Source organism: Cyprinus carpio, chromosome A9 (assembly GCF_018340385.1).
Source record: "Cyprinus carpio isolate SPL01 chromosome A9, ASM1834038v1, whole genome shotgun sequence".
Taxonomy (NCBI): Eukaryota; Metazoa; Chordata; class Actinopteri; order Cypriniformes; family Cyprinidae; genus Cyprinus; species Cyprinus carpio.
In genome coordinates this window covers 2,641,736-2,657,675 of record NC_056580.1, presented here as the reverse complement: position 1 = coordinate 2,657,675, position 15,940 = coordinate 2,641,736, and the positions used below count along the sequence as shown (strand labels likewise).

The window sequence follows — 15,940 nt, the reverse complement described above, 5'->3', positions numbered from 1 at the left end:
CCATATAATGTACATTATAGTTTCTCCTCTATGCCCCACCTTTCTGAAACCGTCGATTTTTACAAAGCCAGCTATTCAGTGTATTGTGATTGGCCGAATGCTCAAGCGTGTGACGGAAATGTTACGCCCTTAACATACTATGCCGTCTTCCAGGCCAGCAGCACGAGACTCAGTCCAGCTGCTCTGCTCGTGCATATCCCATCATCGGTTCTCTTTTAGCAGTTCAGTCAATGTACTGTTAGGAGTAACTCAATAACTCGGGATATTGGTTTATTTCGCGTCAGAGGGAGTGTAAGGCACGTTTATGAACTGATTAACTTAAGTTATTTGTTGATTAGTGCGTACTGGAGATGCGAACCGTTTCAAATGATTCAGATAGATTTGGTGAACTGGTTCAACTGGTTCACCAAGAAGATCTGGTTAAATAGAAAGATTCGTTCGCGATCCGGACATCACTAGACAAGACAAAACAAATAAAACCCATTATAAACGAGACATTTGTTGCATCCAGTGGGGACATAATTACTGATTACAATGACTTATACTGTGTTTTTATGTCTGCATTTGTGATCTGAGAAACAACAAACAACAAGCCTACTCTACTGCTCAAAACTCGCGTTTGAATCATCATTGACAAGTTATTTAAATATAAAAAACGTACCTACAGGCTGTGAGTCAGAAGCGGCAGACTGTCCTTGCAAAGTTTGAACTGCCCAACTTTATAGAAACAGCCGTTGTGCCACAGACACATTGCAGGCTGCTGGTTCAGGAAACAGTCCTCATCCTCCATAAAATGTGCTGCACACATCTGAATATTTGGGTTGGACTGTTCTGGAACAGTGTTGAAATTGAACTGTTCTGGAGATTTCTAGTCATGTCCTCTTTTGGAAGACCAAACAAAGTTTCACTTCAAAGAAACACACAGCGTCTCCACAACATAGCACCGGTGGCAACAGAGAGAATAAAAGTGACGCCTTCTTTCTTTGCGTGAACATTTGGGCGCGTTATGCAAATCTTCCCACATAGTGACGTAGAGATGTGGGGTCGTGTTAGAACGAGCCGTTTTAGGGGGGTGTGGTTGACCCTTAACTTTTATAAAGAATATCTCTTTGGGTTTGAGACTTTAGTCTTTGCAACTTTACAGATCTTCTTTTTTCACCAAGAGCTTGTAACACTCCAAAGAGAAAGGAAATACTGAAATCGCATCATATGACCCCTTTTATTTAAAAAAATAAATGCTCAGTGTCTTTGGATCAGCTGGTGTTTTGGTCATTTTTAATGGATGTATGAAGTCAGTTCACCTCAAATTCACACAGGAACCACAGGTGTGGAGAATCACATTAACTATAGCAACACCCTAGCAACCTCCCCAGGTACCCTAACAACTGCATAGCAACACCTTAGCAACCACCCGGGTATGCCTAGCAACATCTTAGCATCCACCCCAAGTACCCTAGCAACCTCATAGCAACACCCCAGCAACCACCCTAGGTACCATAGCAACCGCATAGCAACACTCTAGCAACCACCTATAGTTAACTATTAGCATGATTCTATAAAATTTGACCACTGTAAATTAGTAACAATTTTTGTTATTTTTAAACAGTATTTTTATTGTTTTAACATCTATAGGGTTTTTTCAGCCAAAACTGACAATTTGATAAATATCCACATCTCTGATGGCCCAGGGCTCAGTATGAGTTTGTTTCTTCATTATAAATAATTTGGAGAAATGTGGCATTACATCTCTTGCTCTGCAGTGAATGGGTGCCGTCAGAATGAGAGTCCAAGCAGTTGATAAAAACATCACAATGATCCAACAGTAATCTACACCAGTCCATAAATGAATGTCTGGTGAAGAGAAAAGCTGTGAGTTTGTAAGAAACAAATCCATCAAGATGAACTGTCACTTCTGTCCATAATCCATAATAATGCTTTCTTCAGTGAATGGCAAATTTTCATTTTTTGTGTGAAATATTCCTTTAAATCGTGTTTTCAAACTTTTTTGTCAGCAGAACCCCTTTAGCATTAATTAAGTACCCCCTAAGATTTTAAGTAAATATTGCAATAATTTAATGCCACATTTGCATGTTTACTTCAAAAAACATTTTTAATCCATTTTATTAAAGTTATTTTACATAGCTATTGTTATTAGAGATAAAATTAAAATTTCATATCACGATTATAGGGACCAGGCTGTAAAGCATAATTTTGTAAATCTTTTTGCTTAAAGTGTGACTTGAAGTTCATTTTGGGTCACTGTAAATAATACTAGCTTGTTTGCAATACATTGCCCTGTACACAATACATTTTATATAGTCCAGGGATCTACTAATTAGCAGTATGACGTATAATATTGCTTAAAATTATTTGGTGGTCTGAGGTTCTGTGTGCAAAATGAGGTCTGTGAGTGTGGATATCTCTTCATGATGATTATTTTTGGCATTACTGCCGCACTGTGATAGCAAATCAACTGTGTATGTCATAGCCATAGTCTCTGGTGAAATGTTGTGCTGGTGACGTCACATACACTTGTGAAATTCCCTTGAATGTGAGTGTGAATATCCGTTTATCTGTTACACTTGTAGCTGTATTAATCTGTTTGATTAATATCTTTTCCTCTTCTCCCTCATCGCGCACAGCAGTAAATATTAGCGCAGACGTTTTTTTCCATTGTGCGTCTCTGAGTTATGACTCAGGAGCGAGGCTCTATATTAAGCTGGTGTGTTTAGATATCCTCTCTAACACAGATAAACACTGCTTCAGTGAAGAGGGCTCTGATGTAGGAGCTGTGCGTGTCTTCTGTGGGGGCGAGCAGGGTGAATGATTCAGGCAGTAAAGCTTTGTTTTTGTTCTTTAGTTTCCAGAAATCACTGCGGATGTTCAGCAGTCTGGAAAGGCACTGTTCATCCATGCAGGAAACATGCACACGACACACTTGACGTTATCTGTATAGCACAAACCTCAGATTATTTTACAAAAATAGCATGCTCTCATGTATGTGGGCTGATGTAATAGACAGATGCATCTGCTGGAGTGATTCATCTGTTGGTTGTTGTTTTTTTTTTTATTTGGCCTGTTTGAGGTTATTAACATCCAGTAAAAGTTTCAAAATCTGTATTCTGTTGATGACCTTATCAGTGTCATGCAATTAAATGTCTTTATCCAACAAACCTGACTTATTTCTCAGAGTTTAGAGATTATGTTCTTATGTTTTAAGTTCACTTAAATTTATGGTAACACTTTAGTGTAGGGACCGGTTCTCACTATTAACTAGTTGCTTATTATCATGCCTATTATTAACATTATGGCTGTTTATTATTACATATAAAACATTTATTTTACACGACCATGTTCTACATCCCTAATCATACACGATACCTAAACTTAACAACTACCTTACTAACTATTAATAAGCAGCAAATTAAGAGTTTATTGAGGCAAAAGTCATAGTTAATGGTTTGTTTATAGCGAGAATTGAAATAAATTGTGGCCAGATTTACTTAAAAAATTTACGTTTATGTTTTTTTCCTCAAATTTGTCAGTATATGTATTATAATTGTACAATGGCATTTTAGTGCCATGTAAAAAAACAAACAAACAAAAAAGATTACACAAATAAAATCTAAATTATGAAAATGAAGTCATAGCATTCTGAGATTAAATTTCTAATATTTTGAGAATTAAGTCAAAATAACAAAGGCATATATGAATATATCAATTATTTTTTCCCTCCTCAAAATATTATCTAAAAAGTTTTACGACTTTAATGTTGTTTTTCTATGACTTTGTTTTCATATTCCTGCAACTTTGTTCTGGTAATTTTGACTTTATTCTCAAAATAATACGACTTTATTCTCGTAATCTTATTTATTTATTTAATTTTACGCAATTGCAATTTTATAACACATTTGGATTTTTTCCTGCAATTATGAGTTTCTCTTTTTTGCAACTTTTTAAAACTGTCATAAAATTGTGAGATATAAAGAAACAAAGTCAGAATTATAGTTAGGTTTTTTTTTCTTTTTTTTAACCTTGTCTTCAAATATTTCTGAATGGATTTTGAGTCAGTTTTTAGTGAATATAAGTTTCAGAAACTATGAGTGCATTTTATTTGCTAACATGGTTTTCTTAAGAAAAATGAGCGATCACTTCATTTTCTTCCGATGGGCCAGTTGTCTTCAGAGCTTTGTAAAACCATTTTGCACTAAAAAACAAGCAGCGTTACAAAATAAGACTTTCTGAAGTAAGAAATGCATGGTTGAACTTTTTTTTAATTGATTCATCAGTTTGCACTTACAGGTTTCACAGTGATTATATAGTGATTGTCTTTAACCCACAATATCTGATCTGACTGTGGAAACTAAAGCTTCACACCTCTTTAGCACATCCTTAAACTCATCAGGGCTTCTATACGGTGATTAAGTGATCAGATTTCCATTCACTGGCTTTTGTTTCTACACTTTAATCTCAGCACAGATGTCAACTGTTCTGTAGTCAGTTGGTTTTTAGACCACTATGACTCTTTCAGAAGTTTTGAGGTTTTAAAGATCATCCGTTGGACTGAATATAGTCTCAATTAAAAAAGGCTGAAATCTCATCACAGATGTATCAGAACAAGCATTGTGATACAGGTATGGGTAAAAACACTTTCCTTGCCCATGCGACACAGTCTCTTGTGTAAGTGTGTGTCTGTCCTTGCTCTCCTGTCATGCGGGGGAGACGGGAATGTAGCTGAGTTGCGTAACGCATTCGATCAGCAGTACACTGTGTGACAGTCAGAGGAAGTGAACGAGAAAGTTAGGAGAGAGAGAGAGAGAAGCAGGGTTCGTGTCTCATAGTTCTGCAGTAAACGGCTGTAAACTCAAGGGCAGTGTGCACTTCAGTGCTGTACAGCTCCCAGCATCAACAACAACATCAACAGTGTCATCGTTTCTCATTGTTCTGCACAGTCACCATGACAACACTGGAACTTCAGTTTTGAAGAAATTGATATCAAATCATTAATTTGTTATGGATATCAGCTGAGCCGAACCCATCTGTCACAGGATGCCCATCTGTCTTATCATAGTATAAGAAACCCATTTCAAGCCATAACTCAATTTTGACACAATCTGTAGTTATTATTTTGTCTTTGTGGCACAGAATTGAAGTATGAAAAGTCAGTCAAAAGATTTTTGTGCTTGTCTGCGCAAAACTGTCTGCCACGACGTTCTGGATATTAGCCAGGGTGCTGTTCTGAAGATTTTTTAGGGTGTTTTTAGGGTGGTTGCTGCTCACTGCTCCAAGTAAAAACTCCCAAGACTGTATATTTTGGTCCCTCCTTAAATGTACACAACCATTCAAATGTTTGGGTTCATAAGATGTTTTGTTTTTTTATGGTGTTTTTAAGCACTGTGTGTTATGTGATATATAAAATACAGTAAAATATAATATATATATATATATATATATATAATGAAATATTATTAAAAATGTAACTTATTCCTTTGATGCAAAGCTGAATTTTCAGCATCATTACTCCAGTCTTCAGTGTCACATGATCCTTCAGAAATCATTCTGATATGATGTTTTGCTAAAGAAATATTTATTATCATCAATGTAGAAAGCAGTTGTGTTGTTTAATATTCTAATTTTATGTTTAGTAATATTAATTTTTATTATTGTAGATGTAGGTTGTGTTTGTGTTGTTTAATATTTTTGTGTAATATTCTGGCTTCAGTACAAGGATTTCAAACAGCAATGCAACTAAATCTCAAAGTAAATGTTAAAATGTGTTTAATTTAATAGTATAGCTACAAAATGTAAATAATATGCATGTTAACATGATTTTATGTGTGACAAAATTTTTTTGTGTTGAAAAAATTTGTTTTAAGTGATAAACCATCACTATTTTGTAAGATGTATTTAATCTGTTGTACATGTATTATTATAAGTTTTAATTGAAGAATTAATGCAGGTAAATTGTCTCTTTTTACTTCAATTTGGGAGTGCCTCATAACCTACATTTAGTTTTTTTAAAGAAAACCAGGTAGTACAAAGTCTTTTTGTATTGTATTGACAGACCTTAACCTATAATGAAACTGGAATATATGAGCAATAGTATGAACAAAGTAGCATTGTATCTGTGTTTGTACCAGCTTTATCAGTCTTGTTGTTATGCGTGTTATGAGGAGGATGACGACGATGATGATGATGATGATGGTATAAGACCTGCCTCCCAGTTCCGGTCTGTGCTCATTCATCATTTATGGTGCTTTGAGCGCTTGCTGCGCTGTGATTATGCATCACTCCGTCCTTATGTAACGTTATATAACATAACCACCCACATCACTGCAGCTCCAACAGAAGAAACTTTCTCAAACTCAGAGTGTGTGTTTCAGGGCACTGATGGAATGAAGACGCTTAGATGATGCGAGCCTGTTGAAATACAGAAACTCGGGATGTTGATGTCTTTGACATTTGCATGTTGCTTAGAAAAGCAGAGAGTGAGCGGTGGGGGGGAAGATGGAGGGATGAACAGGAAATGAGGTCAGGTAGCTGACGGTTATTATGCAAACTCAACAGCGCATTTAACATTTTACATAAGCAGAACATTTTCATTCCAGTTTTTGCGTGGTTCGGGTTTGATAAAATGAGGCTTTTGTTTCTGAGAAGTGGGTGATCGTACATTTCATGGCGATGCAAATTCCGCTTGCTTTTTTGAGATTAAAGAGTTCATTGTACTATGAATCATACTGTACATATCAGAGCTCAAAACCTGCACTTGAGTCAGAAAAGAGTATTTATTGAAATTACTTGTTCTAAATAGACTTGGCTATTTCTGATCATTGTTGAGAAGTTCTGACTTAGATTGCTTGGGTATTAAACACTGATTAATTCATGTCTGTGCTACACTTTTCTGCTTTTAGGCCCAAACTGAGCAAAATATTTAATATGGTGCAGTTGCTGGTATTTATATGACCATAAACCAAGATAAAATTCTGATAGCTTTTAATGTACATCAGTATTACAGACTTTAAAATGATCTAAAATTCATGTAAATATCAGTTGTAACTTAGGATCTCTCAGGGGTGTATTTCTCACGGTTTGGTTCAGTATCTGCTATGTTCAGGGAAAACAAGACTATGGTCAAATAAAAATAAAGAAAATAACAAATAATCAAACTACAGCAGAGCAAAGATACAAAGATACAGGGGTTTAATAGTAACTTTCAGGCTCAGAAATTTAAAAGGAAACAAATGTAAAATAACAATGCATATTTCACTGTATAAATTAAAGAGCAATCCTTGTTGAAGTTACAAAAGCTGTTCAGTCAAGAGAAGTGAGGGATTTCCTTGTCTTTTGTCTTTTAACATTAAAAACACAGACAGCAGGATTAGACTGCTGTTCCTATAAGTCATAAGTCACAGATCCAGTACACTGATCCTGATACACATGCAATGTCTTTCTCCACTGTTTGTGTTCACTTAAGACATGGCCAACGATGTTTGCAAGGATACTCACGAGGACAGGCATGCTGACATATTTTTTTCAAAACATATCATGTGATGCAATACAATGATGATTGAGAGATGAACAAATAAATGTTCAGCAGAAGGCTGATACTCATATTTTAACATGATTTTACTAAAAAAAAAAAAATATTTGATCATGTCCAGGCCTTTGCGTATCAAATATGACACAGTAGGCTTTATGGAGTTAAAGGTGTGTCATCTCTGTGCCTATAAATGGCATCGAGCAGAAATGCAACGAATAAATAAATAAAATTGTTTTCGAACAGGTTTCCCAAATTTTCACACCATCTGCCATTGGTTGATCAAACTAGCTCACGGTGTTCGTTATACCAACACTGGATTCACTTTTATGTAAAGCCAAATAAACTGTAAACAAGTATTTTAACATAAAAAATAGTGACATCACCTTTAACTGTGATTATACCTCAATATGAAAGAGCAGCCGATGATTGTGTTAGTTTGTGCATGTGTGCGCTTTTTCTGTCTCTTTGGGCTAATCTGGCTCAGAGAACGTCAACTCCTGTGAACCCATCAGGTGTTGAGTGTCAGAGTGGATGAGTGATTGCACAAACAGATGGACTCGCTCGTGTCGTTTTGGGAGAAGAAAGGAAATGGCCTTGAATTAGCCATTCTTCGCCTCCACCCCTTTATGACCAGCGTTTTGCTCCAGACACATTTGAGAAAGCAGGAAGATCAATCTTGTCAATTAGGGATGGGACTGAAAGCCCACTTCCTGCCAGACTGACTGGTCAGACGCAGCATGCTGTAGCGTTCTGGAAGCACAGTCCTCAAACGCCGCGCCGCCGCCACACAGAGCGAGTGTGTACATGTGGAAAGAGCTGTGATGCCGTGTGAAGCCCCCTGGCACAGGTAGCCGTCAGGGTGTGAGGCTTCCTTCAGGTTCTTCAGCTGGAGACTCTGACGCTGAGCGTTTCATCTCGACTCCAGCGGTTTCATATTCTCTGCCTCCGCTTGGTTTATTGATCTGGAAGCCTGCAGGCGGGAGGTCTCTCATCCAGCCCTCCATTTGGGCACTTTGCTCACTGCCGCTGGAGAGGATCGAGTCCTGTGGTATTGATCAAAGGGAAACGCTGTGTGTGTGTGTGTGTGTGTGTGTGTGTGTGTGTGTGTGTGTGTGTGTGTGTGTCGGCATGTCTGGATCCAACATACTGCTGTCAGAAGAGGATGAACAATCCAGCTGAGATAAGAGAGAAAGACAGAGGAAGAGTGTGTTCGGTTATAATTAACATTCAGTGCAAACTACACATTAAAATACACATTTGAAGTGCTTCACACATGCAGCATTGCACATTTAATGAAAAATAGAGTTTTGAACATGCCACTCACATCTTTTTAAAAAGCGAAATATAAAAGTCTTTCTCAGTCAATCAACCTTCAAGGTTTAGTGCAAGACTGAAAAAGTTCTCAGTCAATCAACCTTCAAGGTTTAGTGCAAGACTGAAAAAGGTTGATTGACTTAAATATCACTAAGCTAATAAAATATGAATGCAGTTTGAGTAGTGTGTGAGGTACAACACATACATCTTAAAATGTGCTTCTTAAATTAACTAAGAAGTTGACTTTGATATTTGATAGAATATGGACCTCTGTGGGTTTTAAATGGACAATGTTGATATTTAGAAAGCAGGAAGACCAATATATACAGTATATGTAAAGTTTGGGGTCAGTAAATTTTTTGCTTGTTTGTTTTTTTCAGCATAACATTGGATAAAAAGCCATTTATAATATTGCAAAATATTTATATTTTAAATAAATCCTGTCCTTTTGAACTTTATTTTCATCAAAAGTCCACTGCACAACACATTTATAATAATAATAAATATTTCTTGAGCAGCAAATCAGCATATCAGAATTATTTCTGATTATCATGTGACTGAAGATTGGAGTAATGATGCTGTAAATTCAGCTTTGGTCACAGCAATGAATTACAGTTTAATATATATTAAAATATAAAACTATTATTTTAAATTGTATAATTATAAATCACATTTTTACAGTTTTTACTGTAATTTTTTTATCAAATAAATGCAACCTTATAGTGTGCAAAAGAGAGTTTTTGTCAAAAACAAACAAACAAACAAAAAATCTTACTGACCCCAAAATGCTGAACAGTACCTTATTTTACAAACATTTACTTCAAATTCACCCCCAAAACATTTGTAAACAAAGTGTGCCTCACCTGTGTTCTCACTGACAGCTGGACAGAAGTGAAGGGGGAGTTGAGACAGGCACAGTTGTTGACCGATGCCTTTTGAAATATCAGGCAGATATCAGCCAATTAATCATCTTGGCCAATATTTCAGTGTATCAGTGTATAACGTGCAGTATAATAATAGCACACAAACACAGACAGTGTTTAGACATAATCTCTGTCTGATCTTTTTGGGAATGATCCAGAGTCATTTGGCTGATGCTGTCATTGTGATTTATGAAGGCAGATTGGAGTGTGTGTGTGTGTGTGTGTGTGTGTGTGTGTGTGTGTGTGTGTGTGTGTGTGTGTGTGTGTGTGTGTGTGTGTGTGTGTGTGTGTGTGTGTGTGTGTCTGTGTGTCTGTGTGTCTTGAGATGGAGAGGAGAGAGTCGTGAGCGTGTGAATGAAGCAGGAAGTTGATTTCATTACACAGTGAGCAGGTTCAGCTCCTGATGAATCCTCACGTCCAATATGGAAATTCACTCCACTTTTTTTCCTGTGTTTTATTAATATTTTCTATTTCCTATTTCAGTGAACAGTAAATAAATACATGGGACTTGAAATATTGACCTGAGTTGAATGTTGTTTTTTTTTTGTTTGTTTTTTTATTATTATTTATTATTATTATGTGTGAAGGAAAATCTTATATCATGTAAAATTCATATCTTTTGTAACTGTGGCGTGAGAAACTAGCACATCTATGAAATAGTTAAGAAATTGGTTTCTGTGGGCTTCGGTCAGTTTTGCGTCATTATACAAAAATATTTGACCACAGAATTACTCAACTGACCATTTACAGTCAGGTATTACACAGAGCCCTGTCATAACTAAAATCACAGTATGGCTTATCACATCACAAAGGCTCTGGTTTAATTGTAATTTTGCAGTTTTTGTTGTAATAATAATAATAATAATAATAATAATAATAATTATTATTATTATTATTATTATTATTATTATTATTATTATTATTATTATTATTAATATTTAAAGAAAATATAATAATAAGCAATTTGATAATAATAATAATAATAATAATAATAATAATAATATTATTTTTATTATTATTATTATTATTATTATTATTATTATTATTATATTTTCTTTAAATATTTGAATATACCAATAGTAATATTTCCTATTTTGTTTTTATTTAGTGATGTTTATATTATTTAGTAATAATTGCTATTATTATTGTTGGTGGTGGTGGTGTTTAATGTTTAAATGATTGAAAATTTATTAAATATTAAATATTGTATTTCATTTAATAAAAAATTGTATTGTAATTTTGCAATGTAAAATAAAAGTATTATCATTATTATTATGTTTATTAAATACTGTTTTTCTATGTCACAGTGAAATATTACAATTGTAATATTTCTTATTTTGCCCTTATTTAGTAGTTTTTTTTAATGAAAAATAATTTAAATTATTATTATTATTGTTTAACATTTGAAAATTAGTTAAGATGTACATAATTATTAGTATTGTCATTTTAAAGTCATAAGTTATATTATTTTTCTTAAATACACTTTTTTCAGTTTACAGGGAAATATCACAATAGTAATATTTATTATTTTGTTTCTTGATTATGTATAATAAATTATTATTATATTTTTCTTAAATACTCTTTCTATTTAATAATAACAATAATAACAACTTATTATTGTTGTTGTTGTTTAATGTTTAAATGTTAAGAAATGAATGAAGACATCCATAAATATTACCATAAATATTGTCGTTTTTATTTGATAATATTTTATTATATTTTAATTATATTTTTTTTTCTTTCCCCGAATCGTGCAGTCCTCATACACAGTGTGGGTTGTTTTTATGGTGGATCGGTGTGGTGGCTTTGTGCTTTTATTAGAGGAGTATGAGCTCAGAGCTGATCCATGACTCATTCACCTCTCATTACCGACCCACTCCTTATCTCCCCCTACGCTCTCTCTCTCTCTCTCACTCTCTCTCTCTCTCTCTCTCTCTCTCTCTCTCTCTCTCTCTCTCTCTCTCTCTCTCTCTCGCTCTGCCCACTCATGCGGTGGATCTGGGGGATCTGGTCTGCTCTCACAGTCTCTCTCTCTCGGGGCTCTCTCTTCCCCCCTCCCTCTCTCTCTCTCTCTCTCCTCTCGCTCGCTCTGCCCACTCATGCGGTGGATTGGGGAATTTGTTGCTGTAAGGGGCGGGGTGAGACTCTGGAGCTCTGCTGGGATTGGCTGATTGGAGTGTGTGGAGCTGTGACTGTGGTTGGGTCGTCCCAGCCTGCCCCCCTCACTCTCTCTTTGAGGCAGGGCTCCAGAGAAGATATCTGCTGCTCGCAGGCAGGACGGGATTAACTCAACAACTCATCTCATCTGCATATAGATGCTCAGGGAGAGCCAGACGCAGGGTCTTCACACACTCAGGGCTTCATAGACTTGCTGGAGAAACTCTATTTGGACTAACTGGACGTTCACATTTGTGCTTTTTTTTTGCATCTTCAGATCTTTGGCAGAAGATGTAGAAGAGTCTGTTAGGAGATCTCAGAGTTGTGTAAAGTTTATTTAGTCTGTGTGTTTGGTGTGGAGTCGCTCCTCAAGCGTGCGAGATGCCGTCCCGCGAGTCTTATATTCTCCGTAAGGAGGAGAAGTCTCTGGTGCACAAGGCCAAGGCAGAGGGCAAGGAGCAGGGGATGGTGGCCGCTGCTCTGGGGATGAAGATGAGTCCTCAGAAACCTCCGGCCACTCTCTGGCAACCTCTCAAACTCTTTGCTTATTCGCAGCTCACGTCGCTGGTCCGTCGAGCCACGCTGAAGGAGAGCGAACGGGCGCCCAAGTACGAGAAAGTCCACAACTTCAAGGTAAGGATCCACAGCCGTCTGCTTTAATGAGATTATTTTACTAGAAATCATTGTTTGCATGAGGACGTTTTTGTCAAAATTTTCCAAAAAAGTTTATTTTTGTTAACCGATTGGATTTTTTTTGTTCTTGTTTTATGCATAAAGCTCAGTTTGATTTGTCCTTAAAACTAGAACAAAAACTATTTGCTTGTGGGATAAGAAAAATAATCTTGGTAAAATTTATAGGTATATTTTAAATAACAATAAATAATATAGTATTGTTTGCTTGTGGGATAAGAAAAATAATCTTGGTAAAATTTATATTTATATTTTTAATATTTATATATTATTTTGTTGTTTTTGTTATATTGATAGTCTTGAATAAAGAAATACTGCACTGTTTTGTCAATTTGTTACTTTTTTTCTTGTTTAATGCATACATCTTGGTTAATAAAGTTTAATTTGTGTTTAAATGAGAAAAAACTATTTGCCACTGGGATAAGAAAAATAAACTGTAAAAATAAATTGGTAATATTATTATTTATGGTTTATCACCTTTTTTTTTTTTTTTTTTGCACAATGGTCTCAGTTCCATCTCAGTTTTACTATGATTCATTAAAATGTCGACTTTGTTGTGTTGTTGTGACTCACTTTTAGAGCGACTATGTCATAGCACGTTATGCAAATTCTCCCCAAATGTGATTTAAATACGTCCCGAGGGTGTGTTGTTGCCGTGGCAGCGAGCACAGGTTTCTGGAGACGTTGGAAGAGTTAAGATGCTGAAAGCCATGAGTCTGTAAGACGGGGTTATTTAGAGGCAGTTCAGCTAGAGGTTCTGAAAAACAAACAGAATAAAAACATCTTGTGTTTGCATGAGAGAGGAAGGGAGCGTGAGGGAGGTTGTTTGGGGTGACAGATGGAGAGATTAGGAACTGATAGAGGATTGGTAAACATAACGGCGTTTCCTCGTTTGGTTTCTATCATCAGCAGGTAGTGCCGCCCCAGACCCCAGACCCCTCTCAGCTTCAGTTTGTCTGAAGAGTCAAACCCTCACAGACTGCTGACTCCACAAAGAGCTCTTTCTGCTGCTTGCTTTCTCTCATGCTTGTGTTTTTTCCCTTGTTGTCGCATGATAATTGATGCTCAGATACTAGATAGTGACTGGTTTCATCAGCAGTACAGTGAAAATTACTTCAGATTCAAGTTATTGTTAAAAACATAGAACCATCAGTGTTTACACTGAGCTTTCATATACTAGACATGTTGGGATAATGTACAGTCATTTAGCAAAAAAATAGTTTTAATTGTATTATTTATTATTTTTACTTATAAATAAGAAGTGATTTTTTTATAAAAATATATTTTTATTAATCATTTTATATATATATATATATATATATATATGTGTATAGGGTTGTATATAATGTGTATAATAATATGTGTAATAATATATGTAACTGTATTATATCTTACATTTATTTATGTTAAAAATTATAATTATTTACTGCATAAATAAATGTAAATTAAATATTGAGTTGATCGGTTATCGGTTGCCATGGCCAACAATAAGTTATACTGTTTAGCCAATTAGAATAATGTATTTCTGAGAGCCATAATAAAATAGATTATTTCTCATATATATATATATATATATAATCTCTTAAATAAGAAACAAGGCTTTCTTTTGATAATCCAGTAAGCATCATGCTTTTCTTTGTCCTCTTTTCCATAAACCGCTAAATCCCAGCAGTTCTGTAAATAATAAATCATTTAAATTCCTCAGACCTCTTTTGTATGTAAATAGGGCACTTCTCATGTTGATGTCAGTGTGATGTACAGTGATTTCATCATCTACTGTAAGATGGCTCTTCTGTTAGGATAGTAAACCCTGGCAGTACAGGAGCTCAGAGAGCCAGCAGGAGCGTATATACGCGTCTGATTGGATGAGCTGTTACCTGGTGGAGAGGAGAGAGCAAGAGAGCAGGGCTTTCCTCCTGATTAATGTGCCCCACCCCCCACCCCCCGGCTGTTGATTAATTGTGATTGGATTAAGCGGCAGTCAGATTTGACACTGCTCTAGTGTCTCTAATCACACATTCATCTTTATTAGCAGCTTTAAACGGCTCAGAGGAGCAGAAGTTGATTTGTGTGTTATTGTGTTTGCGTGTTGTCCTGCAGGTGCACACCTTCAGAGGGCCACACTGGTGTGAGTACTGTGCCAACTTCATGTGGGGACTCATCGCTCAGGGAGTCAAATGTGCAGGTAAATCAACACACGCCCAATGCAAAAACATGCTTTCCTCCAAATACCATACTTATTACATAGTTATTATGTAGTTATTACATAGATATGACTAACATGTTTATTATATCTTTATTATTTTATATTTACATACATTCACACGGTTTGTATAACAATCTTAAAGAAAGGTTCCTGAATGGGGTTTTTACAGTGATGCCCATAGAAGAAAAAGATCCTTAGTGTTAATATTCTAAAGAACCCTTTTCTGCTATAAAGAAGCTTTTGTGGAATGGAAAGATTCCGTGGATGTTAAAGGTTCTTCATGGAACCACAGATGCCAAAAAAGAACCTTTAATTTCAAGACTGTAGGAAACCATTCAATTAAGAAACTGTTTCTGAAATCACTTAAGATGCTGGCATGAAAAAAAAAACAATTAAAAGTTGGGGGTTCTCCATGATTATAATGGTGTATAATGATATGCCCTTGTGTTTATAAATGTAATGTAATTAGTGTGTCATTAAAGCTATTAATTTCCACCCCCTGAACCCCTCTAAAGTGTTCACTAGCTTCTCCTGATGACATTAGGACAGATTTGGGGGGTTGTCGGGGGTGAAGTGAGGATTCCTGCGTGTATCTCAGCTGTGATGCTCATGCAGAGTTGATTATGTGTTTATTCACACACACGATCAGAGCTCATGTAGGTCAGTGTGTTGCTCTGCTGATGTGTATGTGAATGCTCATTCGCCTGTGGAGGCAACATAGACTGGCTTACTTCTGCAAGAGACGGACTGAATGCTGAAAGGAGAGGAACTTATGATGATAACAGACAGATGAAGACTGATGTTTTATTCCTTATTTAGAGATACATTATTTTAAAAGAATGTGCCTCCACTTTCAGCCATTTAAAGTAGGATTGAACCTTTTTGTTGTATTTTTTGCATGCATTTTTTTCATGAATAGTGCTTCAAGTGCTTTAATTTATCATGTTTTAATTATTTTGTTGCTACTGATTAGTCCTTGTCTTCATTATCATGCTAGATATAAAATATCCATCATTTTCTTTTGTTTCTGTGCAAAACAGTTTTTTATAAAATACATATTAGGAGTTTTCTTTGAGGAATGATATTGTGGTTGCTTGGTTGTTTTTGTTT

At 35.7% G+C, this 15,940-nt stretch overlaps 1 protein-coding gene across 1 annotated transcript in view; it reads left to right on the top strand.

The window, feature by feature from the left end:
• LOC109056167 (N-chimaerin) overlaps window positions 1-15,940 on the top strand; it is a 47,185-nt gene that overhangs the window by 21,867 nt on the left and 9,378 nt on the right. Inside the window, exons 7-8 of the mRNA XM_042763177.1 lie at window positions 12,490-12,567; window positions 14,725-14,809. Coding sequence (XP_042619111.1) covers window positions 12,490-12,567; window positions 14,725-14,809 — 163 coding nt within the window. The remainder of the gene's footprint in view (window positions 1-12,489; window positions 12,568-14,724; window positions 14,810-15,940) is intronic.